This window comes from Ornithodoros turicata, chromosome 3 (assembly GCF_037126465.1).
Source record: "Ornithodoros turicata isolate Travis chromosome 3, ASM3712646v1, whole genome shotgun sequence".
In the NCBI taxonomy this organism is placed as follows: Eukaryota; Metazoa; Arthropoda; class Arachnida; order Ixodida; family Argasidae; genus Ornithodoros; species Ornithodoros turicata.
The window spans coordinates 12,978,764-13,006,344 of record NC_088203.1 but is presented as its reverse complement, the minus strand read 5'-3'; the positions used below and the strand labels follow the sequence as shown (position 1 = coordinate 13,006,344).

The following is a 27,581-nucleotide window of genomic DNA, read 5'->3' as shown; positions in this document are numbered from 1 at the left end:
TTCAATTTCCGCTAAGTCACTCACACACCCGAAACGGTGCTTTTCGCTTGTGTTTCGAAAGCATTACAGTCACTTGGAGAGTCGGAGCTCTCCTGCCTACATGGACCTGAGATTTGGAAGCATCAGTGGTAACCCACAACGCGTTATCTGCGGGGAATATAGTTGAATGAATTCGGCATACCTCGAGCGATATCTTGCGACGAAACAATAAACAAACAAAGAAATAAATCATAATTACACAATTAAAAGATCAGTTATGTACGAGACAAACATTGGCTACCTGTACGACGTTTAATTCACCTCACACTCACTTCTACACAGTTACCCCAGTGTAGAGTAGGTTCCTTGAGGTCATGCTGGCACCAGAGGTCGGTACTTGTGACCCCTGCTCAGCTCTCTGTTTGCTCACTCATGCCTAACTCATTCATCACATTGAGCATGAGTACATGAGCATGCTCATGGGTGTGAATTTTGTCAAGTATTACACGTTCCTCAGTGTAGCCAGCTGCCGGCGCTTTGACCATGAGGCTGCCCTTAGCCTCAGTAAATTCGCCTCTCGATCGAACTCCTTCCATAAAGTATCGCAACAGGTTCAGGAAATAACTAGCTTGTGTGCGGAGCGGTCAGTATCTTGGTGCGACCAGACGCTCGAACCTGCCATCGAAGCCTATCGTACGGGAAAGCTCAAAAAGCTTCGTCGCTGGACCAGTTTCTACAGCGACAGCTGGCTAAGCATCGGATGGCGTGCGTGCGTGCGCCGTGTCTCTTTTTTGATTATGTATGTATGAGAATGACGTGGCACGCCTTTATCTCGCAAGCTTACCTCCTTTCTACTTTGCTTCTTCCCATCTTTTGCTGTTGTTTCTTGTTTCTGCCTTTCATCGTTTTTACAGGGACAGCTGTATGTGTGCGCACTTAAGCATCGGATAGCGTGCGTGCGCCGTCTGTCCCAGATATCGTGGCGCAGTGAGTCACGGAAGGAGCGCGCTGCAAAGGTGGCGTGACGCGACGTTGGGTGTCTCGCGAGGCGTAGTGATGCACGTCGGGAGTGTGGAAAGCACAAGACACCAGGATGGCCCCGCCGAAGAAGGTTCTTAGTGCAGAAGACATTGCTGCGAGGAAGGCGCGGGATGCAGACAGGCGAAGAGCTCGCCGTGCCCAGATGAGCAAAGAAGCTAAGGCTCGAATTGCAGCGGCGGTACGAGAAAGGAGAGCCCAGATGACCGAAGAACAGAGGGCACAACAGGCACAGAGAGACCGACAGAGAAGATCCCAAATGAGCGTAGAAGACAAGGCTCGACATGCAGAAGCGGAAAGAAGAAGAAGAGCCCAGATGAGTGACGAACAGAAAGCACGACGAGCCGCGTTGGAACGAGAAAAAAGAAGGCGCAAATCTGAACATTTTAAAGAAGAAGCTGTGAAGCGTGTTTGTGTTCAACGTTCGCAGAGTGCGGATTCCCATTTCAAACCTGGGTTCGCGAATAACACGTTTGGAGCCGTTTGCAGCGTCTGCGACGGGCCTTGGTTCGAGAACGACACACGGCCGGTAACTTCGGCTATGGCTATGGCTATGGCTACGGGGGACAGTCTGCAATCCACGTCCCCCGGGGAACATGTGCGAACGTTTCGAGTTAGTGGAACATGCCGGCCTGCGTTGGCGATCGACGAAGTACCACTACTATCTCGGAGCTATGGATACCGATATCCGGAGCTGCCTTCGCATTTGCCAAGAGATAAGTAAGAGCAGGAGATTTGTAAGAGATAATTTCGGAGATATCAAAGTACTATAGGTTAATAACTCTCAGACGCAGAGAAAGAATCGTGCCAAAGCCTGCCCACAATGCGTAGCGACGCGGAAGTCGCTGTTATTTCAACTGGGAGTATCAATGGTGTTCGTGTGCAGTGGGAGTTACAGAAAAAAGACGAACCCTTGGCTGTGTTTATCACGTAAGGTATTTTATCGTGCGGCATACGCTCTTTTTATTGGTCTGTTTCCATCGTGTGCATACCGTTTCACTGCCAAGTTCAATTGAAACGCTGTGTAACCACAGAAATTACGACACTAGATCTGCCCCTGGACTTGCCTGTCATTGACCGGGTATCAGAAAAACGAGGCCGTTCGAACTGAAATCGTTTCTACACCAAGAAGTCGTGCAGAAATGCCGCGCAGACACCTTCCGTGGAAGCTGCGACCTTTGGGAAACACTGACATGGTCCGGCCCGCGCTTTTAGACACTACAGACGTTAAGACGTTGTTACGTTAAGTCGGAGTCCTCTCTTTCTTTCGTTATGTCATCTCCCGGCTTTTGGAATATTTTCGCAACTACAGACGCCACGAGCAGCCCATGGAACAAGCCGACGCGGTGTCGCGTGAGCTCTCCCGCGCAAATTTGAAAGCGACCAATCATCGCTCAGAAAACGAGTTCATCCTCATGGTAACCAATCAGTAAGGACTAGCCACAGGATGTCGTCGTGACGCAAAACTTGTGACGTTTCCTGACGTCCGATAACGTAACGCGAAAAGCTGAGTACCGTACGCTGGGTTGGTCAATTATCCAGACCCCCCCCCCCCCAAATACCCCCGCCCGAATATGAGAGACACCCCTTCCCCTGCAGAGCCTGACACACCCCCAGGGTAAACCACTGCCCTGGGTGCGGCCGAGGGTGTGTTCTTGCTCCTGATTGCGATGATTACCCCGAGATTACATGATTACCCCGGACCAGGGAGACGACGAAAACAGACACGTTTTTCGTCACCCACAAAGTCTACGCGTCTTTCATCGTGCATCCAGATAGGAGCAACCCACTTTCAGTGCGGTATCATACATACCGTGATACTATCGGTTTCGACGTGACTTGGGTTAGGCACGTATTACTCAGCGGTGCTTGTGGTGTAGTGGTTATCACATCCGCCTAACACGCGGAAGGTCCCAGGTTCGATCCCTGGCAGGCACAGGATTTTTTTTTCTCTTCCTTTTTTTTTTTTTTTTTTGTTTAATGTAATCGTTTCCAGAAAGGACATTGTGCTGTAAAAGGCTACAAGGACAAGCCTGTGTCGCAGTCTCCATCGGTAACCGCAAAGATAATGCCAGATAGATATAACGTTGTGCGGGTAACGAAACAATAATAAAAATAATGAAAGCCAATGAACAACACAGATGAAAAAAAGTTACAATGAAATAATATAGAAATCTAGCCTGATAATTTAACAACATAAGCACATTGAAGACACATACAGAGAAGCAAAGCAACAAATATTAACAAACATACACGGTGTGATTCGTGACTATGATAGGATCAAATTGGAGGCCCAAATATAAGTCTCAATGGGTGAATCTGGAATATTGCGCAACGTTTGTGTGGATTAAGGTGTATAATCCAAAGCGATACAGACAGTTGCGTAGCGTGGGGGGTGCCGTAGGGGCGCAAGATTTCTTGGGGCGCAAATTATCGACAGAGAGAAAAACAAAAGTTCGAACTAAAAACAGTGAAACTGTTTATCACTCGAAAAAAAAAAAGAAATAAAAGAAAAAAGGGCGCTGTTGGAACGATCTTCTATAGGCGCTTTCAAAGACGGGGCGGTTGAAGCGAGGTTCGTTTTTTTCCACGCGGGTGTAAAAATTGCATCATGTGTGCTTCGGCAGTAGGCCGTGTGCGTTGAGACAGCGGCGCTATTTTTCAAAGTGAAGCAATCGAAGCGTGCGTGTTTGGGGGCGCGATATGCGTTTCGCCCCGTGCGCTGGGAATTCACGCTACGCCGCTGGATACAGACGTGTCCTGCAGATAGTGGTACCTAGATTTAATCTTGAATAGCTGCTGATTTGCCGCAGATCGTGCCCACGCAGATACCTAAAAAAACTATTTTGGGGAATCCAGAATTGGACGACAACTGCTTTTTTTTTTTTCTTTTTGAGCCGTGCCGAAAAGTAGCATTGTTTTCGGTTCAAGGGAAAAATTGACGCCTCTGGAATTCGAAAGTACATACCGAAAAGCAGTGTATCGTCGTATCATCATCAAACCTATATTACATATTCACATGCCGTTATTGTGCGGGTATGCCTTTGCCGTCCCCCAACTTTTCAGGACTGGAAGTTTAGTTTTTACCGGTCTTTATATACAGCCCAACAAGCTCCCAGAGAACCACGCTCTGACTTCCATTTTGAAGTTTTCAGATGGCGCTTCTCCAGGGAACTTCTCAGAAGCGTTTCTTGAAAGCTCGAATCGGATGGCCGCAAACACCTGACTTGGTTTAGATTTTCGCTTCTTATTTCGTTTATTGATTTATTTCCGCTCTAAGAAAAATCCCAAATTCGGTGCAATCTTTCATTGAGAACCCGACGTGATTTCTCAGAAAATCATATCCGTTTCAAAATGCGAGGGTTCAGGGTTTTCGGAGTTGATTTTCTGGAAAATTCGAAGAGTTTACTTCGTAGCTGATTACTTTCTGAGAATTCGCATTTTTCTTCATTTTATTCTTTGCAACTGAGTCTCACGAACTTCCGTGGAAAAGCGATTGCTGTGAAGCGACATACGCGCAAAAAGAACATTTTCGTAGTAATCGCGGCTTCACTGACCATTAATAAAGCAATAAAATCAAACTATTGAACCTACAATAAAATATTTCGAAAATACCGGAGAAACATAGTCCGGTACAGTTTAAAGCGATCCGGATTTATCCGAAAAACTCCGCTCTGTGGGGGTTCCAGTAACCATCAGCTCGGCAAGAGAAGCCATGCCCCTGATGATTCGTTGACGTGGTCGGCTTCGTGCTGTGCTGTGTGTTGTGTTCTGCAAAAGTGTGGATCTTTTGACCTAAATCCACTGTGCAGCTGTCTATCACATAACAATGCGCCAAGCATCCTATAATGCGGCGGACCTTTCCAAGATCTATTTGGAAGACGTCCAGACCTAGGGTTTTCCTTTTTCTGTGAGTCACGCTTTCCTTCCTCCCCAAAGTGGAAAGGGGAGCACAGATGCCATCAAATTGTGTTCTCGAAGAGGCAGCTATTCGTTGCAACGTGAATGTCAATAAGATGGGACGTATGCGAAAGATGCCCTGCGACTACGTCAGGGAATATCCGGATTTCGAGATGTTCGCGTCGCCTTGGGGTCCCGATACAGATGTCGTCGTTTGCAAGATCTGCCGTACAACAGTAAACGTAACAAGCGGAAAAGGTGCGCTGAGAATTGCTGAACATCTCAACTCGCAACGCCACATCCGACTCAAGGAGCCACTGGTTGATGGAGGTAAGCATTTCTATGTTGTCGTGCTCTACACTTGGACATCTAACAACAAGAATTTATTCGCGCCATTGTTCGCGCTTCTCTCTGAGACCGTGTCAAGAGTGCACAAACACGCGAAGATGACAGACACAGCTTCTTCTGCCATTTTCATTTTCCACGTTTAATGCTTCCATGACTCCATGATCCACCTCCGCATGCTTAGTAAGCAGGTATGCTGGAAAGTTTCCCGTGGCACAGCTTTTACGATATCCACGAACAGGTTTTCAAATTTGGCTGATCGCGGGGGCTGTGCGTTGCACGTCGTAATATGCAGTGCTGTATCGGTTTTATTGTTGGTTTATATTCGACTATGTCGTGCAACATTTAGATGAGCAAATTGGAACGAGGTGTCTTTCCCTCTCTCTCAAGAAATATGGTGTTGCCCTTTGCACTACTCTGAACAGCGCTAATGTTCACCAGGCGTTTCCCTAGCATGCACCCAGATTTAGTTTACATTACAACATAAAAAAAAATTGAAGTCGAAAAGTATCTCGTGGATACATTGGCGGCAACTACCATTACATCCCCCAACAGAACAAGCAATATCTCGCACCTCTAGTGCTAACCATGTGCAGCTTCGCTTTTCACATCAAATCGCTCAGCCTTTGTTGATCACACCGCTAAATCAACCGTCAAGTCACATGAAATACACGGGCTCAAAAATAAATATTGGCGCGAAGCTAGCTGCCGCTACAACACAACGGTCTTGGAGCAACAGAAATATTCCCCCAAGTGAAAATCTTTGGTATAGGCTACTTGCATTCCTGTCGCTTTTCTTATTTTGAAAGAGACAATACATTGAGCGTGGCGCACAGAAAGGACGCCGCAAGTACGTCGTTCTCTTTCCGAATCACATTTCATAAACCGAAGCGAAAAAACGCCGACGAAGTTACGCAACCGCTTTCCGCCCGCTCCGACGACACAGGACGGAGATATAAATACAGCTCGCGCACACATATAAAAAAAAAGGAAAAGAAAGACTCGCCGAGCTCTGCTGATGAGGAGGGGATGTCCTTTCAAGTTACGAAAGAGGAGGAGAGGGTGAACGCCTGACTGGAACGGACGCATGCGCCATTCGGCCGATAGTCGCGACGACCGCTCCGTCGCTATAGCGACGTCTCTGCAGTTGCTGCTATTCGCGTAGCTCCTTTTGTGCCGACGAAGATGTACGTAAAACGGTCCGCGTTCAACAAGATTCTCATACATGAAGTTCGAAACAGGCCGTCTATTTGGAACCCAAAGTGTAGTCAGTACAGGAATCTTGTAAAGAAGAATAACGATTGGAGCGACATCGCGTATATTTTAAATGCCCCTGGTAAGTGCTCCCCTCGCTCACCAGGTTTCGCCAGCGCCCACGCCATTTTGTTTTTCATGTTTTTGGGGTTGCGTCAGCATGACACCAAAATCTGCTGCTGGTTTGCAAGGATGCATGCTTGATGTAACTTGATAGGGCGATGATATTGGTGATGAAATGTGTGGGAGTTTGAATGAACACTACGACACACGGTGACAGTGACAGCCTAAAGAGAAATTGGTCCTAACTTTGGATGCCATTTTATTTCTTTTTCTTCGTGTTTGTACGTGTATGCTGTTGAAACAGCATACGTTCCTAACCCACTGTAACATACACAGATACACCTAGCTAAGTGCTGTAATTTGCTTCTTTGAGCTTTCTTTTTCTTTTTTCTGCCTGAGTTCGATCATCTGTTATCTATTTGTGCTTTCCTCTTCTTCTTTTGCCATGACAAGCATAGTCAGCAAAGTATCCGTACCAGGGCACAGCACCCCCTCCCCACTTGTGAAGCGCCACAAATGACTGTGAACCATGTCAACACCTACATACTCCCTCGATTTCCATGTACATACCGGTATTACATTTGTGTCCTGCAGCTCTGATACGTAGGAATCTGTCCCTGGTGATGAATCACGCTTCAATTTTTGCATGTGAGGTATAATTAAGAACCTTTCCCTTTGCAGAGAACGAGATCCAGACTAGATGGAAGAACCTCCGTGACACTTACGCTCGAAAACTGAAGGTAGAACGCAAGAGGAAGGAAGAAGGCGGCGCAGCATCCCTGGAGCCGTATGCAGAGCGTTGGATTCACTTCAAGCAGCTATCGTTCCTCAGCAATATCCACCAGCCCCCCTCGTAGGTCCTTCTTGCACCTTTCTGTGGTTGTGGGGGTCACTCTGAGAGTGCAGGGCAAACTTTCCAGTTGCTTATGTTGAACCTTGTAATGCTTTGTAATAGAGGTATTCAAAAATGCAACTTGTTGCTGTTACAAAATACTGCTCCTAAGCTCCGACTAAAAAGCCAAAATAGTCTCAGGCGCCTACGGGGTCATTAATGTTGTGACTGGGAAGCCATAAAATTTCTGTAGTGTCGACATATTTTTTAGAAAATGGTTGATATCTTCACGTCGTTTAGCGCTAGTGTTATTGTTTATTCCACCAGTTTGTGCACAGCACTGTATTAGGCATATGAATATACTTAATTCTTGCTTATTCATGCATGAATATGATAGTTGTTGTTTACATAGGATGCTGAGTTTTCAAATTTTATTTCAACTTTTCTCGAGATGGATCTGTATTTCTCGAATAAATCTGGCATTACTGAATTGATTTTATGATGTGGGGCAGCTCTTGTTCTGCATAAGAAGCTACCTTCAAGGGAATCTCGAGACGCTGCTGTTGCATATAAAGACTGCAACCGAGACATTGCATATAAAATGATGCACACAATCAAACTTCGATAAAACTCGAGCTTTGGATATCCAAACCTAGAATCGTTTCCCAGGCAATCCGGTTTAGGTTTGTCACATTAAATCCTCGAAAATTGCTGCTTTCTGAGGTGTTGAAAGTATATTTGCACATGGTAGATACTTATAGCAAATGAGAAAGTTGGATGTAGCGCAGAAGATTTCTTCTCTTCGTGTGCAGCATGTGTTTTCAGTGTGCAGTCAGCATTATGACAATCCATGATATCTTCGAATCAATCAGTGTTATTTTTTTCATGTTGCAGTGCCTACATAGAGAACCAGCATCCAGACCCTGATGCCTCTTCTTCATCGCTCATGCTCAGCGGCGTTTGTTCGCTCGCGGAACCATCTACCTCGGAAACGTCAGCTGTACCGCCCATCGAGATCAAGGAAGAAATTGTGGACGAAGTAATGGAAGATGACTGCACTCAACACATCCCTTCTTCTCATTCTCCAGCATTCGTTGAGTTCCAAGTAAGCCCTACAACTCACGTAACACAGGCCATCGTGAGTGACCCTACAATGTTTCATGGAACCCCTGCTCCAAATATTACTGTCACCGAGAATCCGATGATTCATCCCATAAGCCCACCCCCACAAGAATCCCCCCTTCCTAGTCTTGATGTAATCCAACACACTGTCCAACAGTCCGAACAACTATCCACGGATCCTAGTGCTGCTGACACTCCGGCAGAGTCGGCTCCGTCGGAAGTCTTCAAGGGAAAGAAGCGCATGATGCTTTCGTGGAATCATTCCCTCTCCGAACGTAAATCGAAGATGGAGCTGGACATTCTGCAAGCCGAGAGGAAAAAAGTGGAAGCGGATCACAGGAGGTCAGAGGCTGATGAGCGTAAGCTCGTAACCGAGACGTTGCTGATGACGGAGAAGATGCAGAAGGTTGAGGAGGAGAAAAAGAAGTTGAGGTTGGAGTCTGAATTCCTGACGCAAGAGAAGAAGAGGTCGGAAGAAAAGCTGAGGAAGATGGAAGCTGTGAGGGACTTTTACGTGGAGGAGAGGCGGAAGTCTGCGGCAGCAGCCGACTACTACGTGGAAGAGAAGAAGAAAGCGGCTGCTAAAGCAAGTTGGTTCGTGGAGCAGCGGAAGACGGAGGTTCTACGGCAGAGGCTTCTTCTTCTGGAAATCAGGAAATTGAAGCGGGACCTGAAAGAAGCCAAGTGATGAGACTGCATTTCTCCCAGGAGAATGTGCTGTATTTGTCTGTGATATTGTCGTCGTTGTTTATATATTTGAGACTATTTGTTTGCAGCATTGTCTTGAGTGGCACGGCTAAGCATGTACAGATGCCTTATGATGATGATGATGATGATATGTTCAAGAGCCATTATGTGTATATATCGGAAATAAAAGTGGCAGAAATTTCATTTATTTATTACATTGCACATACACCAGTTTCATCAGCTACGACACAATTGTCTTGAGTGGCACGGCTAAGCATGTACAGATGCCTCATGATGATGATGATATGTTCAAGAGCCATTATGTGTATATATCGGAAATAAAAGTGGCAGAAATTTTATTTATTTATTACATTGCACATACACCAGTTTCATCAGCTACGACACCATTTGCGAGAGGGGTACCCACCAAGTTGGAGAATCTAGATCACATCCATCTTCACTGTACCCATTACCAAACTTTCGGGACTACATTCACAACGTTCCCAATACACGTATAGGCTTTCGACCTCGCATTAAGACTTGTTTATGAACATTCACCAATCCAATTCAGCGAGACATTACTAAAAAATCACCTCTTACTTTCCTGGACAGTTCTGGGATGTTGGTGCTCGATGTACGGCTTCATTGTTGTACCTTGCACGGAATTACCTCTGACGGTGGGGTAGAATCTTCTATGTTGCAATGGAAACATGCCACAGTGTCGGTGTCACCAACGCTAGTTAACTTTGAACCATGATCAAGGGTTGCTAAAACTTAAGGTGAACACTCTCTCTCTCTCTACTCTTTTACACACTCTCTCTTACTCTTTTTACAAATGTTAGTTGGTGACACGATGGATGGTTCAGTGACTCTCTATTTACTTAACTATACTCCTATCCTAGCTATACTTGACTAAAACTACCTTTAGTGAAGCAGAGCTCCGCGTTAAATTTAAGTTCAGGGACCGTTGACCTCGGTTGAAGTGTGAATCAGCATCGGTGAAACCGGGACTCAAATTCGTAGTCAAAGTGTTGGTACCTGTTCGTACAAAATGATACAAATAATATAAGTGCGTGCAGTACAATCGTACACATAGCTAGTGTGAATAGCTAGTGTGCTAGTGAATATGTTTGTTGAGATGTAAGCCAAGTTCATTTTATTTGTCTTATTACACATACGAAATGTGTCCGCTCACATGCATCAAGATTTAAAAAAGAGTGAGCACTCTGCGTGAGTGAACCAAACTGATTTAATTGCGCGTAATTACTTGAATAAATAAGATTAATTACATAATTTTAAAAATATTCTTTTAAGGGCCGAGGTAAGTTGTGGTGTACTTTGAGTAACACCCGACCGAGGCATACACAACAAGGTACGCTTTGTGCGTGCGTGTGTTTGTTTTGTTTTTTGTGCCAAAGAAAAACCGCGCGCCTCGATCGCAGGGCACGTAGACACGTGACAAACCAAACCAATATTTCATAAATGTTTTTTCTGCAACCTCAACCTGCTTTTCTTGCGTCCATCAACTGTTCACTATCTTCCAGCCTCATAACTAAACCCCCAGAACGCTTTTTAACTATTTTTCAGGATGTACGCAGACAGTCAGGAAGAATACATCGTTCCAACCACTACGGACCCTTCCATGCCTTCAACATCAGGTACGTCATCAGCAGACGCCACTTCGCTTCGTCTCAGCGAGGTCCGCTCCCTGGCTGATCCGCCATCGTCAGCACAGGAGTTACTCTCGATCCAGATCAAGGAAGAAGTGACAGACGAACAAATGGAGCAAGAATCCTTTCAACAGCCTTCTAGGTCACCACCGACTGCGACTGTGACGTCAACACCGCTAGTAACTTTCCCCGAAGCAATCAGTGAAAGTGCCCCGATACTTCCTCCTCACCCAGTGTTTTCCACGAGCGAACCGGCGCACCTTCCGTCTCTTACGGAACCAGAAGCACAACCCGCGATCGCAGCGCCCTCATTAGATGCAACTCGGCCCCCGTTAGAGCAGACCACAACGACGGGTGGATTCAACAGATCCCGCAAGCGTCCGGCCACCCCGTGGATCACACTGTCCGCCACAGAACGCAAGGCTAAGGTCGAATTAGAAATCCTCTTTGCGCAGCGGAGGAAGATCGAAGCGGAGTTGAGGAAATTCGAAGCGGACGAACGCAAAGTGGTCGCCGAAACCTTACTGCTCGCCGAAGAGATGAAGAGGTGCGAAGAAGAAAAGAAGAAGTTTAAGGCTGAAGCTGAATTCTTCCTTCAGGAAAAGGCCAAGTCTGAAGAGGAAACGAAGAAAGCAGCGGCGAAGGCAGCTCTGCTTCTGGAGCACAAGAATTTTTATGTGGAACAGCAGAAGACGGAGATGGTCCGACGAAGAATGCTCTTGTTGGAAATGAGGAAGATGAAGCACGATCTGAAGCTTCTTCAATGAGTCGGGTGGTCGCGTTCGCTCGTACGTATCGTCTGGAGGAACAGTCGTACCGAAAGTGTTCGCGGCGATCGGTTCTTTGAGTGAACATCATTGTACATATTCATCGTCACACTCACTGGACACATTCTGTCTCCCTCTCTGTGTGCTTATTATTATTTTTTTTTCGGTGGCAAGAATGTCCACTGTTATAGTCAGAAGACACGTCTGCAGTGAGTAATGAGATCATCATTTGAGGCGCTCTTCTGTTAATATATCTTCCCTGATGAAAGACGTTCCCTTTCACTACCCTCTCTGCCTGTTCAAGTTTCCACTCCGCTCATTGTCATGGTTGTTTGGCGGTGCCAACAAAAAGGATGGAAAATAATAATAAAAAAAAACGTGTTCACCACAAACGTTGTGTCATTGAAGAAATGAAAGCGACATTTAAAGGTATTGTAAAGCAGCAGGCAAGCTGTTAATATTGGCAGCGGCATTTGAAAACTTATTTCGAAAGAAATTGACACTGCAAATTTTATGTGCGACAGAAAACTCTAAATATTTTTTAATCGCGACTGAAACTGCGGTGAAAAGACGAGGGGCGACGCCTGGTGGGAAACAATCGCCTATTCGTCGAGCAGCAGTGTTACATGTCCCCAACCTTGTATCGGGACTGGGAGGTACCCGGGTTCGAACCCCGGTGCCGGCTGTGCTGTCTGGGGTTTTTCCTGGGTTTTCCTCAGACGCTTTCAGACATATGTCGGCACAGTTCCCTTAGAAGTCTGCCCAGGACGCACATTCCCCCAGGGCGTGAGTCGTGACGTTGCCCACATACGTGAGGCCGACAACGGCAAGCCCTATCACCACCACCAACCTTGTATCGGCTAAGTCATGGACTGAGTAGCCGGCTTCATGAACTTTCTTTGAAAAGTTTGTTCAAACGAGATAGTTCCTGACATATATTATCTGAAAATGCAAGAATACCGGTACATCGTGGAAATGAGTAACAGACTGTCATCAGAAACTCCATGAGAGTCACCCACGCAAAAATGCACCACGTCAGCCAAGCCGACGTGGTGATGGTAGCGGTCCACAGATGCCGCTGTACAAGCCCATTGTTATTGGCATGTTTACGTTCGCCGCCCTACAAGGGGGAACTGCGGAATTCGTGTCGGGTCTTAGACACAGGGTTCCCCGTAATATTAAATCTGAATTTTCTAATAACCACGAGGTGGATTTGAACGAAATTTGTGGCGTTTGTATACTGAGCACCCAGGCTCTCAAATGAGCCAGCAGTATAAAATTGTATGCCTGCTGCTTTACAGTACCTTTAAGGATATATGGACGCGTGTTAATATTCCTGCCGCCCTCGATGACATAGTCTGTGTATAGCGTGTCCGCCTGTTGATTTCAAGATCTGGGGTTCAGACACGCCGCCTTCTGTCAGGGACGTTAAATATATGGTGTGTCGAGATTTAGGCGTACGTTCCCCTGGTGGGCAAAATTGCAATCCCCGAACACTCCGCTCATGATCACGATTGTCTCGCGACGTAAAGAACCGAATTATTATTATTATTATTTCTACACAAGAAAAGAGGGGGGAGGAGGGGAAAGCGTAAACTATACCTGTTTACAAACAAATGACGTCAGACGGTACAACAGCGCCGCCAACTTGGTAGAATGGAACTACTATGTAAAAAAAATCAATAAGTCACAAGAAAGCCACGTTTAAATGTGGCTTCTCAATTGGTAAGATAGTTTTTAAAATTCTTTACATATCATTAGTTGTATGGCCTTGTTCTGCTCCATTCTACCGGTAGCCCTTTCTATTGCTGGTTACCGGGCTCTTCTACCTTCAGGGGCCTGAAGGGCACGAGTTTCTCTCGGAGTGCATGTGAAGCCAGCGCGCGAACGAAGTCGTTATAACAAACCATATTGCGCACAGGATTACGACATTGATTTTCAGACGATTCAACTCTTGGGATGAAGTTTTTTTGTTTGTTTTTTTCTACGGTGAACTGGGAACGCGAATGAAGAGACGAAAGCCACTAAAAACATTACATCATTTGTGTGTACCATTAATACACAGAAGCCACCCGTGACCTTTGTGAAGGAACATGGCTTTGGGACACCGCGGTGTTCTCCGCCCGCGCTGTTTCGATTTCACTTTGTCTACCAACATCTTAGAAACCTGATGCCGGATGTTACACCCTAACACTGCCATTTGCTCCTAAACAGACCTGTAAAGTAATTAATAACAAGTAATTGAATTACTGTAATTAATTACTCTCTTAGTAATTCATTACTTCCGGAATTACATTAGGTTTTATGTAATTGTAACTGTAATTGAATTACTTTTACAAGTAACGCATAACGCACTTTGAATTACTTTCGGAATTACTTTGAATGCTATCTGGGAAGTCCCAATGTTTAAAGTTGGGGTCAGTTCCACACCGTCCTTTTTTTTTTTTTTTTTTCACAGTGATTACCCAAAGACCCGATTCAGATCGGTACATTTTTCGGTACAGATTTTTTACATTCGAATGTGGAAGGAGCAAAACTCTTGCACCATAGGAAAAGGAATACGAATTGTGGGTATCGATCCGCACTTCAGGGTGGTTAGAGTGCTTGAAACGTTCGAGTTCCTTGTGTGCTCGAGGTGTTCATCAAGTACAAAGTTGGGCTGCCCTGCAGTGCACCAATGAAGCGACTGTTCTCGGTTGGTGGTCTTGCTTTGACAAGGAGACGTGGCATCCTTGCAGACAAAAACTTTGAAAATACCTTACTCTCGAAAGCCAATGGACGTTACAAGCTCCATTCATGATCGCCACTTTGTTCGCATACCTGAAGAAGCATTTTGAGTGCGATGTTCGGTGTTTCTTTAACATGGCAAGAGACTTGTCCTTGTGTAAGACTTCTCTAGCTTGTTTTTCTACCACAAGCACAACTACCACTACCTTTCAGAACATGTGCAATAAATGTGAACGTCAAATCTTGCACGTTGCAGTGAACTTTGTGAACATAATTCAGTGTAATGCAATTACTTTTCAGTAATTGTAATCGTAATTGAATTACAATAGAAAATGAGTAATTGTAACCGTAATTTAATTACTTTTGTGAACATGTAATTGTAATCGTAATTCAATTACTTTGGAAAAGTAATTTTTACAGGTCTGCTCCTAAAAGGAACTCACGGCCATGGCAATACATCTACCCCCCCCTTCACACACACACACACAAAATACTTTTTTTATGTGCACCAAAACTACTTTTTTTTTCGTTGCGCGTACAACGGGATGGATGATGCCGTCACCCACCTTGAGGAGCTGCTCGATTAGCACTTTCCCGCCATCTCCGAACCCACGAGACAAAGTGTAAATACTTTGCACTCGGGTTCTTAGATAACGAAGCAACACGACACACGTGCCCAAGCAGGATTGCTCTGGAATGGGTATAATTACCTGGAAATGGAAACGCACGGCCCTTCGAAACAGGAAAAAATGCCGTCCAATCCATATCGCTCTGCCAACAGAGGAGCCGTGCGCACGCGACCCTTCATATCTCTTCCTTTGACAGCGTTTCCACACTGGTTACAGAAAGGCCTCGCATATTTATCTCCTCCCACGTCATGCTGAGCGAAATAAGTACTTTATCGAGTAGTATTTTCTCGGAATTGGATTTTTTTTTTTTTTTTTTGCTCCATACACCATTTCTTCCTTCAGTTCCTTCCACGTTAAGTAACTCTTCCGTCTCTTGCACTGCATATTGTCCAGCGTTATAGTCGTCCCAGTCCCAAAAACGTTTCTCGGGAGTGCTATGGAGTACAAGCCATGCGTTTTACCTTGGCCGTACCTGCGTCCGTTCTTCGAATGCGTTAGGGAATACGAGAACAATCTTCAGGTGCAGTGTAAATTGTGTTTGCCGGCGGAAAAGTATCTGTCCGTCGGGAAAGGTTCGAATTCAAACCTCAGGAAACATGTGAAGGTGAGTGACGTTGTTTATTTTATTTTATATTTCTTTTAATTTTTGCTGGCACAATCTTTGTTCAAACGAATGTTGCCGTCAAATTGCCGCTCGCTGTTACCGTTAGGCCGGTTTCACACGACCGTTCGTCGTCCGTGTGCTTCAAGAACAGAACCTAAGGGCATTCGATCCCCCATAGGTTCCAATGGGTCCGTTTTGCCTCCGTTAAAAACACGAACGCGAAAAACGTTCGTGTGAAACAGGCCTATTAGGAAGAGCAACACATGCCCAGAAGAATGCCTCGAAGTAGAGGTCTTTTATTTAATTCATTCACTTATTTATTTAGGATACCGTTGACTCGCCGATTGTGCTGTCGGGGTGGGAGGGGGGAGATATGTCGATGTACACGATGAAACACGAGCCAAAAACGCCAGCCCCTGCCACAACCTCAACAACGCGGTAAATTGTTCATTTATTGCTGATGAAGCAGAAGTGCCAGGCTCTGTCCGCTGAAAATGGGGGAAAATGCTTCTCTGTTTCGGTAGCAGACAAGGCTAGCGTCTACAGAAGGGCGGGGGTGGCAATTGTCCCTCTGATCCCGCCTCAAATGGTTGCCGAAAGGACTCCTTTCAGGGATTCCACGTCAAGAGATCCAACGGGTCAAGAGATCCATCGAGTCAAGAGATCCACCGATGGATCTCTTGACTCGTCTGAGGGTTCGCGGGGCTTGGATCTTTTGACCCCTTTGTGTTACGTCGTTAACTCTAACATCGCTAAGCAGAAATTACTCGTATCGAAATACGAGGGACTCATTTTACGTGCGGTATAAATAGAACACAAATGCAGGTGGCAAATCAACATCTCGTTTTTATTGACTTAGTTACTTACTTTGTAACACATAGCGCAGTCAAAGAAAAGCCGACAGTTCTCTTATGTCATTTGTGTTAAAAACGGGTGGTTGCATTGTATAAGATCGACCTGTTTGTAACACAGGATTTATGTGAGTGCTGTCTTTTTCTTTTTTTTTTGACAGCGCTTCGTGTTAGAGATTATTTCTACAGTTAGCGTGGGCTACGTACACTCACGTTGGGTGGGCCGGCTGCTGTTTCAAACCCGTTGATTATTCAAACACTTCTCGTAGTCGAAGAGCCAAGTCGCTGTTGTGGACAGACGTTCTACGCTCTAAGAAAAAAAAAAAGGAGTAAAACGGGGAGTAATTGCAGCTTCTACTCCCCTAGATTGCAATTGCTCCCCATTTTAGTCCCCTAACCCCACATTTAGTCCCGACATTTACTCCCTAGGACTGCAAATTGTCACTGAACTTCGCGAATGGTCTCCTGAATGCAACAGTCTACTTCAGTATATGCCCTTGGTCAATTTGGTGGCATAAGGCTGTATAACTTAGCCAACGTAGCAATTTTCCAGCCACACAGAGTAAGAAACAGTTAGCGCAACTTTCTTCGCAAATTGTGCCCTATGCATGGCACGAGATTTTATATAACTCGATATATCAGGGTTGACGGTTTGCTTCAAAGTATTTTCATGCATGCACACGAATTACGTACCTGGGACTCTTACAACAGCGCGTGAAATGCAGTCTGCACTCTGTGACATTCATTTACTCCCGTGCATTTACTCCCGAAAGGGACTATTTTTTGTGGCAATGAATTTAGTCCCCAAAAGGAGTAAAAGTACTCCTTTTTTTCTTAGAGTGTACATGGCGGAACCGTCTGATCATGGACTATGTCAGTACGAAAGATATAGCTTCATATGCCCGAACATTTGTTTTGTGTGTGTGTGTGTGTTTTCTGTATCAAGTTTTCCCTTAATTTTTCCCGCCGTTCACAAAAGGACAAAGACAAAGCACTTTGCGGCTGGGCCCATTATTATTGGTAACAAACTTCAGTCCTGGCATAACGTGGGGACGGCTGCGCCAATGGACACAGAAGTACAAAGACAACTTTGAGTCCAGCAGCATACCCTGCATTTTGGGTTTGAGGTCAATGAACGTGACAGGTCAATGTTGATTGGAAAACACAGTCAGACAGTATTTTCCCGCACGGTCAGTAAAAGAATAGAATAACGTGATAAGTGTGGGGGCCAATGAAAAGAACGCGACAAGGATAAGTTTTAAGCCCGGCGGCCTACGATTCTTTGTAAGTTGAGCTCAATATTCTTGGTAACAAGCATCCGTTCTGGCATAGCGTGTTACGGCGCTATAGGGGCAATGGACATAAACGTGCAAGGCAAAAGGGGGACTCGCCGCCGTAACCTACAGCACAACCTCAGGATTTTCTCGCTTACTTTTTTTTTGTGCGCGTGCGTGTGTGGTAAGAAGAGATAAAATCACTGATCTCTATGTATAAAGGCTGGATCGCGCATAGGAGAGGGGCTCGTGGGGGAGAGGCGTGCATTCGGGCCGCCATGTTGGGAGGCCCTAAAACGCAGTGTGCGCCCATAGAAAACAATGGGAGGCAACGGAGATTGTGAGTATTTATTGCGCTGCAGGCGTTGATCGTTGTTTGTCATCACACAATTTTGTAAGGTGCCATTATACTGATGTATCCTAACAGTGTTTCACAGGTGTCCTGCCGTTCGATTCTTAATTACGTTATGTTTTGCATTCCGAAACTAGACCGTCACAGCAGTGCAGCGCTGGGGATTGTACTACAGTACGTTTCCCAGCCAATATTTCAACAAGAAACGATGTGAGGTTAACAACCACCATGTATGTAATATCCCGTGCTGCGTTCTGGACAAAAATTGTTCCATAAAGAACGGTCCGGGAAAGGATATACTCGCATGGCAGAAAGAGATCGTTCTGTAGAATCACAGCCGCTGTTTTAGCCGTGTATCGGTTTCGTATGATTTATATCAAGCACCGCCGCAGAAAGTGTCTTTTAGTGAACGACTGCGGTGCTTTGCCTCGCAAATATGGACACACCGAAGCAGCCCAAATACGTTGTGAGCGTAATCTAATTGCTTCACGCAATTAGAACACGCTCGTTAGGACAGTTAATCAGGTAGTGATGTAAGCTTAATCAATTAAGTTACTTAAAAGTGGTAACACCTCCGTGAGACGCAAGATTTACCTCTTTTTGAAGTACAGCCCTTCTATGTTTGTTTCTTCCTTCATTTGTTCTGATTATTTGCAGGCGCGGTTGTGCCAAACTGAATGTCCTTCTCGAGTACTCACATGCTTTTGCTGAATACAACTGCAGCGTGAGCAAAGCTGCTTAGGAATGGGGGCCTGCTATCCAGTGCTGACTTTGTCATGCTTGTTATGTGGAGCACGTTCGAAAAAATGCAGCTGCACATCTGAAACTCCAATGAGTATCATCGTCATCTAAAGAGAGCGTCGTAGCACCGTTGTGAGACCAGACACGCTTTCTGAATATCTTCTATGGCACCTTCCGCAGTTTGCACAATTTTGTTCAGCATCGAAGTCTCTCATAGGAACCACTTTGCATTAACTGTGACTCCCATCTTACATTTTGATGTGCAAGGGCCTTCTTGCACTACACACGTATGGTCTGCAACAGGATAATTGCAGCAGGACGATTTGGAGCTTGAAACAGTTGTGATTTTGTCATTTTGGCCCTCGTGTACCCCGTCTGTGAAACGTAAACAAAAAAAAATCTAACACGATATGCTTTTGTAAAGAAGGTCACTGATAATGAGTAAAGAGAATATACGAGTTCAAGTTTATTCAATATTTTATATCATTCATTATATTATTCAACATTTTATGTCAAGTTTATACAACATCAAGTTTATTCAAGTTCAAGATTTCTTTCTTGCACTTATGCGTTTCAGGATACAATGAACGTGCAGGGAGGTCACAAAAGACTACATTTATTGTTTTATGACCTTGCTACAATGACAATATACAGGGTGTTTCAAAAAACGTGTCATTCGAACTTTATAAAAAAACGGGGCGACGGAAAAATACGGGGTAAACGGTACTTGTTTGGCAACTGAATTCGCCATCTTGCCAAAATATTTTCATTAGATTTTAATTAAAATAAATTGACTTTCTTTAATTGAACTCCAAAATTTCCCAAGTCAACCTAACGTTTTTTTTTACAGAATTTGAGAGCCCGTAGCGAACTTAGTCGGATCCACCAAGAAATCCGCTCGATATTGCAAATGGAACTGCCCAAAAAAAGTCCCGAAATTGAGGCTTCAAAGTTCCGGGTATTCAACGGCGCACCAAATCAGACGCAAAGATTAGTGGAGAGGAGGACACGCTACTGCCCCCCGTGCCGAAAGATAGAAGGTCGAAAAAAAAAAAAAAACAGGGCGGGAAAAAAGAGGCGGAATCAATTTTGTTTGCAGCTTATCAACTTATGGTGGAATGTCACCCGCCTTGTTACCGGCGCGTCTTGTGCTGCACGCCGGTCCGGCGATAAACTGTTCTAGCTTCATGGGGGCAGGAGCATGTCCTGCCCTCCGCGCATCTTTGCGACTGGTGCGCTGTTGAATACCCGAAGCTCTGAAGCCTCTACTTCGGGACTTTTTTTGGGCAGTTCCCTTTGCAATATCGAGCGGATTTCTTGGTGGATCTGACTTAATTCGCTACAGGCTCTCTAATTCTGTAAAAAAACGTGAGGTTGACTTGGGAAATTTTGAAGTTCAATTCAAGAAATTCAATTTCTTTTCATTAAAATGAAATGAAAATATTTTTGCAAGATGGCAAATTCAGTTGCAACACAAGTGCCGTTTACCCCGTATTTTTCCGTCGCCCCGTTTTTTTATAAAGTCCGAATGACACGTTTTTTGAAACACCCTGTATATTTTAGGAACGACAATGGTCAGGTACTCTCTCTCAATTTGTAGCACTCAATTTTAGGTTAGAATGAGCAATGAATAGCAACTTCCCTCCTGGTATTTTCTTATATATGATGAATTTTGAATTTAATGTGATCAAATATGTGTTAATATCATAGTATATATAAGAATATAATACGTGATAAATGAATGTGATCAACAGTAGATGTAAACAACACCAGTAGCCAGAGAAGTGCATTCTCAAGAAATAATTGTCTTCTTATAGCATATATGTGCATGCCCTATTAACTGAAACAATTATCACGGTTCTCGCGGTTTTAATTTCTGAGAGTGTACTGTAGAGACGGCTTAGATCTACAACAGTTAATACAAGGTATTATATACTGTGAATACGTTTAAAAATCCCATGTGACACATACTTTTTTGGAGGTGCTGTGGTAATCAAAGTTTGTGGACATTACGCAGGTTCTGCACCCATTTCTTGAGTATGTCGAAGCAGCTGTGAAGTAACCTGCATTGATGATGATTATTCCAATTTTTATGGTGCATCAACAACAAAGGAAATAATACATCAGAACATTGGTTTGGGTGCAACCAGTTAAAAATGAATATGTCGTTTAATAAATGCATTGGACAAATGTTAAAACATCAGTTTAAAACATGGTTTACAATCCCTGTATCTTCTAAAAATTAAAAAGATGAAAAACCATTCTAAAAAGAATATGGGGAACTCTTCTAAAAAGAATTATAATCTCTAATTATTATATTGCTCGGTGAAGGAGCCTAAAGTGTAAGGTGTGTTTCTGATGTGAACATGTAAGAAAATATGCAAAACTGAGAGAGGCTAACCACAGTGCGTGCACTGAGGTTGTTCCTTCCTGTAAAGTAGGAACCAGTGGATGAGGAACGTGATACTTACCTGTACACCCAGCCGTATCACACTACACAGATTATTCACTGGGTAGCCCTCATGACGAAACCTGTATTGAGAAACCACTTTTGCCTTAAAAACTGCTTCAAATAGCACGACACGCTACAAATTATTACTATCGTAACAAGCTGACGATACAGCTCAGACAAAGGCGTTATTCAAGTCGCGCCACACCACCGTTACGTAGGATTCTTTGTCACAAATCAAACCAAGGCACAAAACAATACCAATACATGAAAAAAGGTGACAATCGTGGTCTCATTATGACGTAATACCGAACTTGTGCGTGAAGGTAATTCAAAGAAATGAATGTGGCACTTGCTTCCACAGAGAACACCGTGTACCATGCTAGCAATGCATGCAAAAAAGCGCTCGAGTGCTCGCACATATATTGATGACAACACTACCTGTGTAGTGTAACGTGTTCTTTCAAGCATATTATGCACTCAAACTGTATTTGCCGCCGGGTAAAATGCAAGTGTGCTCGATTGAACGTCGGAAGAGCGATCAAGCAACCTGCATCCAGTGCTCGTTTTGGACAAAAAAACACTTCATAATTGGTCAACTAAATATACAGAATGAACGCCTATTTATTCCTCGATAAAGAGTGACTCACCTGTATAAATTTAGGCCCTGTAACCTTGCCAGTACGGTTGGTACGACCGTAATTGCAAGAAGTTGCCATGATCGCTGCGGCGACTGTTGTGAGCACCGTAAGATGGCGGCCGGTTTCTTCACGCTCGCGCTCCCTATCCGCGATCCAGCCTTTTACAATCGAGATCAGTGGATAAAATACTGAAAATTCTTCAGAACATAGTAAGGGATAGACTTTCTTTTCTGTCGGGCATCCTGACCAGTATGACGCTTTGACTGGTTGGATCTCTTGACTCGCCTGTCACGGGATCAGTTGGATCTCCTGACTCCATGGATCTCTTGACCGGGTTGGAACTCTTGACGCTTTGGATCTTTTGACTCACCTGTCACGTGACCGGTTGGATCTCCTGACTCGATGGATCTCTTGACTCGTTGGATCTCTTGACCGGAAGCGCCTTTCAGGCAGTAAAGAAACGATGGGGGAGTGGGGGCGAAAATTTTCCACTTGTTTCCCCGGCAGCGAAAAGTGTAAGACGCCGGCCCTGATAGACGATGTTTTCGTCCCCCTTCCCGTACACTATGTTAGTGCATGGTAATGTTGTAGAGTGGGGTGAATAGCTAGGACACTTTCAGCTTTTAGCAGCGTCTCCTCTGCAGTTACTTTTCTGGCCGCGGTGGTCATGGTTTACCTCTTTTCTCTTCGATAACACTCCTATTGTACATCGCCTTCATTTGTATTTTTTTTTTCGTCCCCTCAAACCTCTCTAATAGGAACTTGTTTTCCTCCTCACCGCCTTTTTTTTTTTTGTCTCCTTTCTCTGATGTACATTAGCATAAATATCTCCACAAAGTATGTATCGCACCTGATGAAGGACGGACTCCGTCCGAAAGCTGTTTTTTAGTAAAATAACTTATTTGAATGTTTCAATCTCTTTAAATATTTATCTCTATAGTCGTGTTCAGTTTAACAAGGGGAAAAAATCTAGTCCGTCAACTACGAGGGGTGTTCAAGTCAAACCGGGACTTTTCATCTTTCGCAAAAGTAGAATGAACATCCAGGCGAGAAATTAGTTTTATTTTTCAACGTAATCTCCAGCTGGCACTAATGCACTTGTCCCAGCGTTTCACGAGGGCTTGGATGCCAGCTGCGTAGAAATCCTTACCGGCGCGTAGCAGCCATGATCGGACCGCATTCTTGACCTCGCCGTCGCAGCTGAAGTGGCGGCGCCCCCAAGGAACGCCTTCAGTGGCCCGAAGAGATGGAAATCGCTGGGGGCGAGGTCTGGACCGTAAGGGGGATGTGGCAGCAACTCCCAGCCAAGTTGCCTGTAAGGTGCGTGCCGTGAGATGCGCGGTATGCGGGCGTGCATTGTCCTGTAGGAGGAGGACTCCTTTGGTGATGAGGCCCGGCCGCCTTTGCTTCAGCGCCTTATGCACATCCCTGAGAACCTGGCAGTAATATGCACTATTGATGGTGGTACCACTGGGCAGAAAATCAACATGAAGAACGGCAGCCTTGTCCAAGAAAACCGTGGCCATGACCTTACCCGCAGACGGGGTGCTTCGGAACTTCTTGGCGGGAACTGGCGAGCCCGGATGCTTCCACTGTTTTGATGCGCTTTTATACTCAGGAGTGAAATGGTACACCCACGTGTCATCGTACGTGATGATTCGATCAAGGAACGGCTATCCTTCAGTGTCGAAACGGTACCTTAGCTCTTGGGAGATTTCCAGTCTTCTCTGCCGGTCAAACACGCACAGCTAGCTGCCTCGGGACCCAACGGGCACTAACTTTCCGAAACTGGATGTGTTCATGAACGATAGTGTTCAACGTTCCCACAGAAAGGTTCGTCTTTCGAGCCAGTTCGAGACATGTTATCCGTCGGTCCTTGAGGATCAGGCGCTCCACAAGTTGTATGTTCTCTAGGAACTCTGACACTGGGCTCTGAGCCGCCCCGGCCGGGATCCTCCTTCACTGATGTACGGCTGCCTCGGAACCGTTAGCACCACTCAAAAGCTTTGCTGCGGCTAGGCGGTGCTGATGGTGAAAGGGCTTGCCGTTGTCGGCCTCACGTATGTGGGCAACGTCACGACTGACGCCCTGGGGGAATGTGCGTCCTGGGCCGACTTCTAAGGGAACTGTGCCGACATATGTCTGAGAGCGTCTGAGGAAGACCCAGGAAAAACCCCAGACAGCAGAGCCGGCACCGGGATTCGAACCCAGGTACCTCCCAGTCTCCACGTGACATGGCCAGCACGCTAACCACAGAGCCACGGGAGCTGGTGTTGCTGCGGCTAAGTGTATCTGGCCATGCTGAGCCATACTCCGCGTGGTGGTCCAAGAGTTTGTGCAAAACAGAAGACACGTGCTGGACAAGATGGCCGACAACGATACGTGCCGTCAACGAGGTGAGCGCGCACATCGAACAGCGAGTTGTCATGAAGTTTCTCGTGAATAAAGGCGTAAAGTCATCTGAAATTCAGAGAAGACTTCAGGCTGGCCATACTGAGCCTGAAGTCGTGTGTGAATTTCAGATGACTTACTTTACTTTACAGATGACTTTACTGTCTCAATAATTTCACATAAATCGATACCTGGGGGGAAGGGGTACTGAGCTCCCAGGGATATGCATCGCGGAAGCCGATATGTATTGGTCAATGTCATAAATTTAAGGGAAGGTGCAATTAAAAAAAAAGAGGGGGGGAATCCCTGCTAGATGTGTATGCCACTTTGGATTCGCCTCACTGCCGGCTCGTGCCTCAGAAGAGTCCCTGGTCAACGGCAACCCCATTTACTGTGATCTGTGATCCTTCTTTTTCAGTCGATGCATCCAGCCAGAGTACGTGAAATGGATAGACACCACTACATCTCTCCCACGAGGGAAAGAGGAATGGTCTCAGAGGTCCTGTACAGAACGAATACAGCTTTCCGGTAAATACCTCTCATAGCAATTTATATCGTTGCAACCTACCTGTCTCACGCTGCGTTCTCCCAAAATGTTGCTTCTCTGTACGCGAAAGTAGTAAAAAAATTAGCTTATAGTTTTGATATACATTACGTCGTTGTGCTCGCAATCAGTCACGTACCTGACAACATTGCACCGATAAGGCCAATTTCCGTTTCCTCAAGGGAGTTGCTCGCCGTCTTTCAACGTGGGACGGAGAGCGGAGGCCGCGAAGAAGTGCGCGATGTTGCCAGGGGACAGGGCTATAACGGTGACACCTATAGTCTTAGGAAACCCAGAATCTGTGAATTTTAGCGTGTTCTTTCGTGTACAATATATTCATTCGAGCCACTTTCATACCATGGCACGACATTACCGTTACAGTGTGTATCCGGTACGTCCAAACGAATGCATAGCGTCAACAGAGACGGATATTTCGTCGCCGTCAACGTCGACGGATACAACGTCGTCCCTTCATCTCAGCGAGGTCCGCTCGCTGGCTGTTCCATTTGCGCCGCAGACATCGCTGGAACCCTCGATCCAGATCAAGAAGGAGATTACCGACGTATCCGTGGAGCAAGAATCGCTTCCCCAACGATCCCCCACACCTTCAAGTACGACTAGGGCGACAATCGCATCGCATGCATCATCACCATTCGTATCGTATTCAGAACCCGTCACCAGTTCTCCGGTCGTTCCTCCTGAACCGGTGTACTCCAGACATTTTCCCACGAGCGAACCCCCAGGTATTCCACTTCTGGTGAGACCAGAACCACACCCCGTCACTGCGACGAGTCTACTACAGCAACCCGAACCCTCTACAACCGGAGCGTTCTTCGGACCTCGCAAGCGCTCGGCCAGCCCCCGGACCAGACCGTCTCCGGCTGAGCAGACGGCTGAGATCGAATTTGAGAGCCGGTTCGCACAGCGGGAGAGACTCGGGGCGGAATTGAGGAAACTTGAAGCGGACGAGCGAAAAGTTCTCGCTGAAACTCGGCTGCTGAACGAGAAGACGAGGAAGTGTGAAGAAGCAAAGAGGAAGTTTCAAGCTGAAGCTGAGTTCTTCGTTCAGGAGAAAGCGAGGTCCGTGGAGGAGACGCGGAAAGCAGCCGCGAAGGCGGCTCTTCATCGGGAACAGAAAAACTTCTACCTGGAACAGCAGAAGACAGAGGTGATGCGCCGCAGATTGATTCTGCTGGAAATCAGGAAGGCGAAACGAGAACTTCAACTTGATCGGTGACAGCAGTGCATGCCGTGGTGTGTGTTTCTCGCTCACTTTGGACTCGCTGCATTCATTTCATTTCCTCATCACAGCTGCAGGGACATACAGATGTGTTGGTGTTGACTTTGAGGCAATACTGTGAAGGCTCTCTGTTGTTATTGTTGTTGATTCAGTCTTCTGGCGCCTTACTGTTACCATTAAAACGTTAAAAAAGCAACGAGAGTCACCCATTGCGTCGTTCACGAATTATGAGTGACACTTTCCTTCTCCCCATCCTTTTCAAGAAGGCCGACAGTGTGGAGCGCGCTCTCTGATTGGCCTCCGCAAAACGAGTTGTCCGATCACAGCAGGAGATCGATTGAGGAGACCAATATCTGAGGCCTCTCCGCATTGTCGCGCTTCTTGAGAAGGAGAGAGAAAGGGAAAGTCCGGTCTTCTATCCTGCCTGATACGGGTACGTCTCAATGGCTTGCCCACATACCCTTCATGGACAACACATCACCTGACGCATGCCCCCCAAACCTGAAGCGTTGCACGCTACCCCTTCCCAAGTGGGACGTGCAGGATGTCGCGAATATCTCAGACGCTAAAACATATGTACGACACGAAAAGCGTTCGACCTGCGTGTCACGCACAGAGCAGCATCTTGGAAGTAACTTGAAAATAAATGAGTAGAGGTTATTGAAAACCGAGTATTACAGAAGTTACAATACTAAACACTGACATGAAAGTATTTTCAAGATACCAACAACAACAACAATAAATGAAGTGATGATGACATGGGATGTACCAAGTACCAAGATACCAAGTAACTCGCATTAAGATACGTAACTCTACTCAAGCTGCTGTACAAGTCTGATTTTGCGCCGCTCCCGTCCCGCGTCTTGATTCGTTCGCCCTAGCAGACTATTTTCGGAAGCCAATACAAAGTGCTCCGCTGAACCTGACGTCATCACGAGGGAGGATCATAGCTGGAGGAGATAGGATAGCTGCAGCTGCTCATTCTTGCAAAGTAATTTTTCTATAGTCGTGTTCGCACTTCCCAAAGGAACTACTATGTGTGACAGTTCCGAAAGGTGGTATATCAAGTGTCGTCCACGTTTCTTTAAAGGTACTGTAAGCAGTAGGCGATCTGTTAATATGGTTACATCCCATTTCGCCTATTCCCATTTTGCCTAACCCGGATTATCGGATTAAAGAGGCGGGAGGGGTAACAGCCGTTAGGCGAAATGGGACTGCCGTGCAATCTCAGTAAGCAAAACGGGACTGTCGGCAAGTGGGCGTTACTTACACGCTCCGACCCGATGATGACGTGTGCAAGAAATGAATGTGCTCGTCGGACAACTACCTGAGGTCGTCCGAAACAAAGACCCTTTACATTTGCAAATATAAGGTGTAAATATAATGTACAAATATAACAAAAACATTTTACAAACATTTTACATAGTGACTCCTGATGGACAGCATGACGAATGAAACAAGGCTTCGAGCCATGTTCAGTG

At 45.7% G+C, this 27,581-nt stretch overlaps 3 protein-coding genes and 1 non-coding gene across 9 annotated transcripts in view; all 4 read left to right on the top strand.

Moving 5' to 3' along the window:
* LOC135388107 (zinc finger CCCH domain-containing protein 18-like) overlaps positions 1 to 12,042 on the top strand; it is a 67,764-nt gene extending 55,722 nt beyond the window's left edge. For 3 of the 4 annotated variants that reach the window (XM_064617432.1, XM_064617431.1, XM_064617430.1), the window contains one exon: positions 10,808 to 12,042. In XM_064617432.1, coding sequence (XP_064473502.1) covers positions 10,808 to 11,657 — 850 coding nt within the window. In that variant the 3' untranslated portion in view covers positions 11,658 to 12,042. Of the gene's footprint in view, positions 1 to 959; positions 1,738 to 10,807 lie in introns of those variants that run through there. The other variant, XM_064617433.1, reaches the window with a different exon arrangement.
* Positions 1,815 to 9,424, top strand: LOC135388110 (uncharacterized). Of its 3 annotated transcripts, XM_064617446.1 has the most exons (4): positions 1,815 to 1,947; positions 4,957 to 5,247; positions 7,261 to 7,432; positions 8,306 to 9,424. In XM_064617446.1, the coding sequence occupies exons 1-4, from the start codon at positions 1,887 to 1,889 to the stop codon at positions 9,219 to 9,221; spliced, it is 1,440 nt and encodes a 479-aa protein (XP_064473516.1). In that variant the 5' UTR covers positions 1,815 to 1,886; the 3' UTR covers positions 9,222 to 9,424. The 3 variants fall into 3 exon arrangements, with proteins under 3 accessions (XP_064473516.1, XP_064473517.1, XP_064473518.1); XM_064617447.1 differs by lacking the exons at positions 1,815 to 1,947; positions 4,957 to 5,247 and adding an exon at positions 6,238 to 6,598; XM_064617448.1 differs by lacking the exons at positions 1,815 to 1,947; positions 4,957 to 5,247 and adding an exon at positions 6,882 to 7,151.
* Trnav-aac (transfer RNA valine (anticodon AAC)) lies at positions 2,883 to 2,955 on the top strand. The gene has a single exon. It is a non-coding gene; the product is annotated as a tRNA-Val (tRNA).
* A 3,163-nt stretch (positions 12,043 to 15,205) lies between the features above and the next one.
* LOC135388113 (uncharacterized) lies at positions 15,206 to 26,290 on the top strand. The gene is made up of 3 exons (XM_064617453.1): positions 15,206 to 15,617; positions 24,735 to 24,844; positions 25,242 to 26,290. Exons 1-3 carry the CDS (start codon positions 15,450 to 15,452, stop codon positions 26,095 to 26,097), a joined length of 1,134 nt encoding a protein of 377 aa, XP_064473523.1. The 5' UTR covers positions 15,206 to 15,449; the 3' UTR covers positions 26,098 to 26,290.
* The last annotated feature ends 1,291 nt before the right edge of the window (positions 26,291 to 27,581 follow it).

What these genes read in the sequence shown, in the direction of transcription:
- LOC135388110 (XM_064617446.1), top strand. Translation starts at nt 1,887, where the DNA reads ATGGTGTTCGTGTGCAGTGGGAGTTACAGAAAAAAGACGAACCCTTGG. An exon ending in CCCTTGGCTGTGTTTATCAC is followed by an intron (nt 1,948 to 4,956) that starts GTAAGGTATTTT and finishes TCCTCCCCAAAG; the next exon opens with TGGAAAGGGGAGCACAGATG. An exon ending in AATATCCACCAGCCCCCCTC is followed by an intron (nt 7,433 to 8,305) that starts GTAGGTCCTTCT and finishes TTCATGTTGCAG; the next exon opens with TGCCTACATAGAGAACCAGC.
- LOC135388113 (XM_064617453.1), top strand. Translation starts at nt 15,450, where the DNA reads ATGGAGTACAAGCCATGCGTTTTACCTTGGCCGTACCTGCGTCCGTTC. An exon ending in ACCTCAGGAAACATGTGAAG is followed by an intron (nt 15,618 to 24,734) that starts GTGAGTGACGTT and finishes CTTCTTTTTCAG; the next exon opens with TCGATGCATCCAGCCAGAGT. An exon ending in AGAACGAATACAGCTTTCCG is followed by an intron (nt 24,845 to 25,241) that starts GTAAATACCTCT and finishes TTACCGTTACAG; the next exon opens with TGTGTATCCGGTACGTCCAA.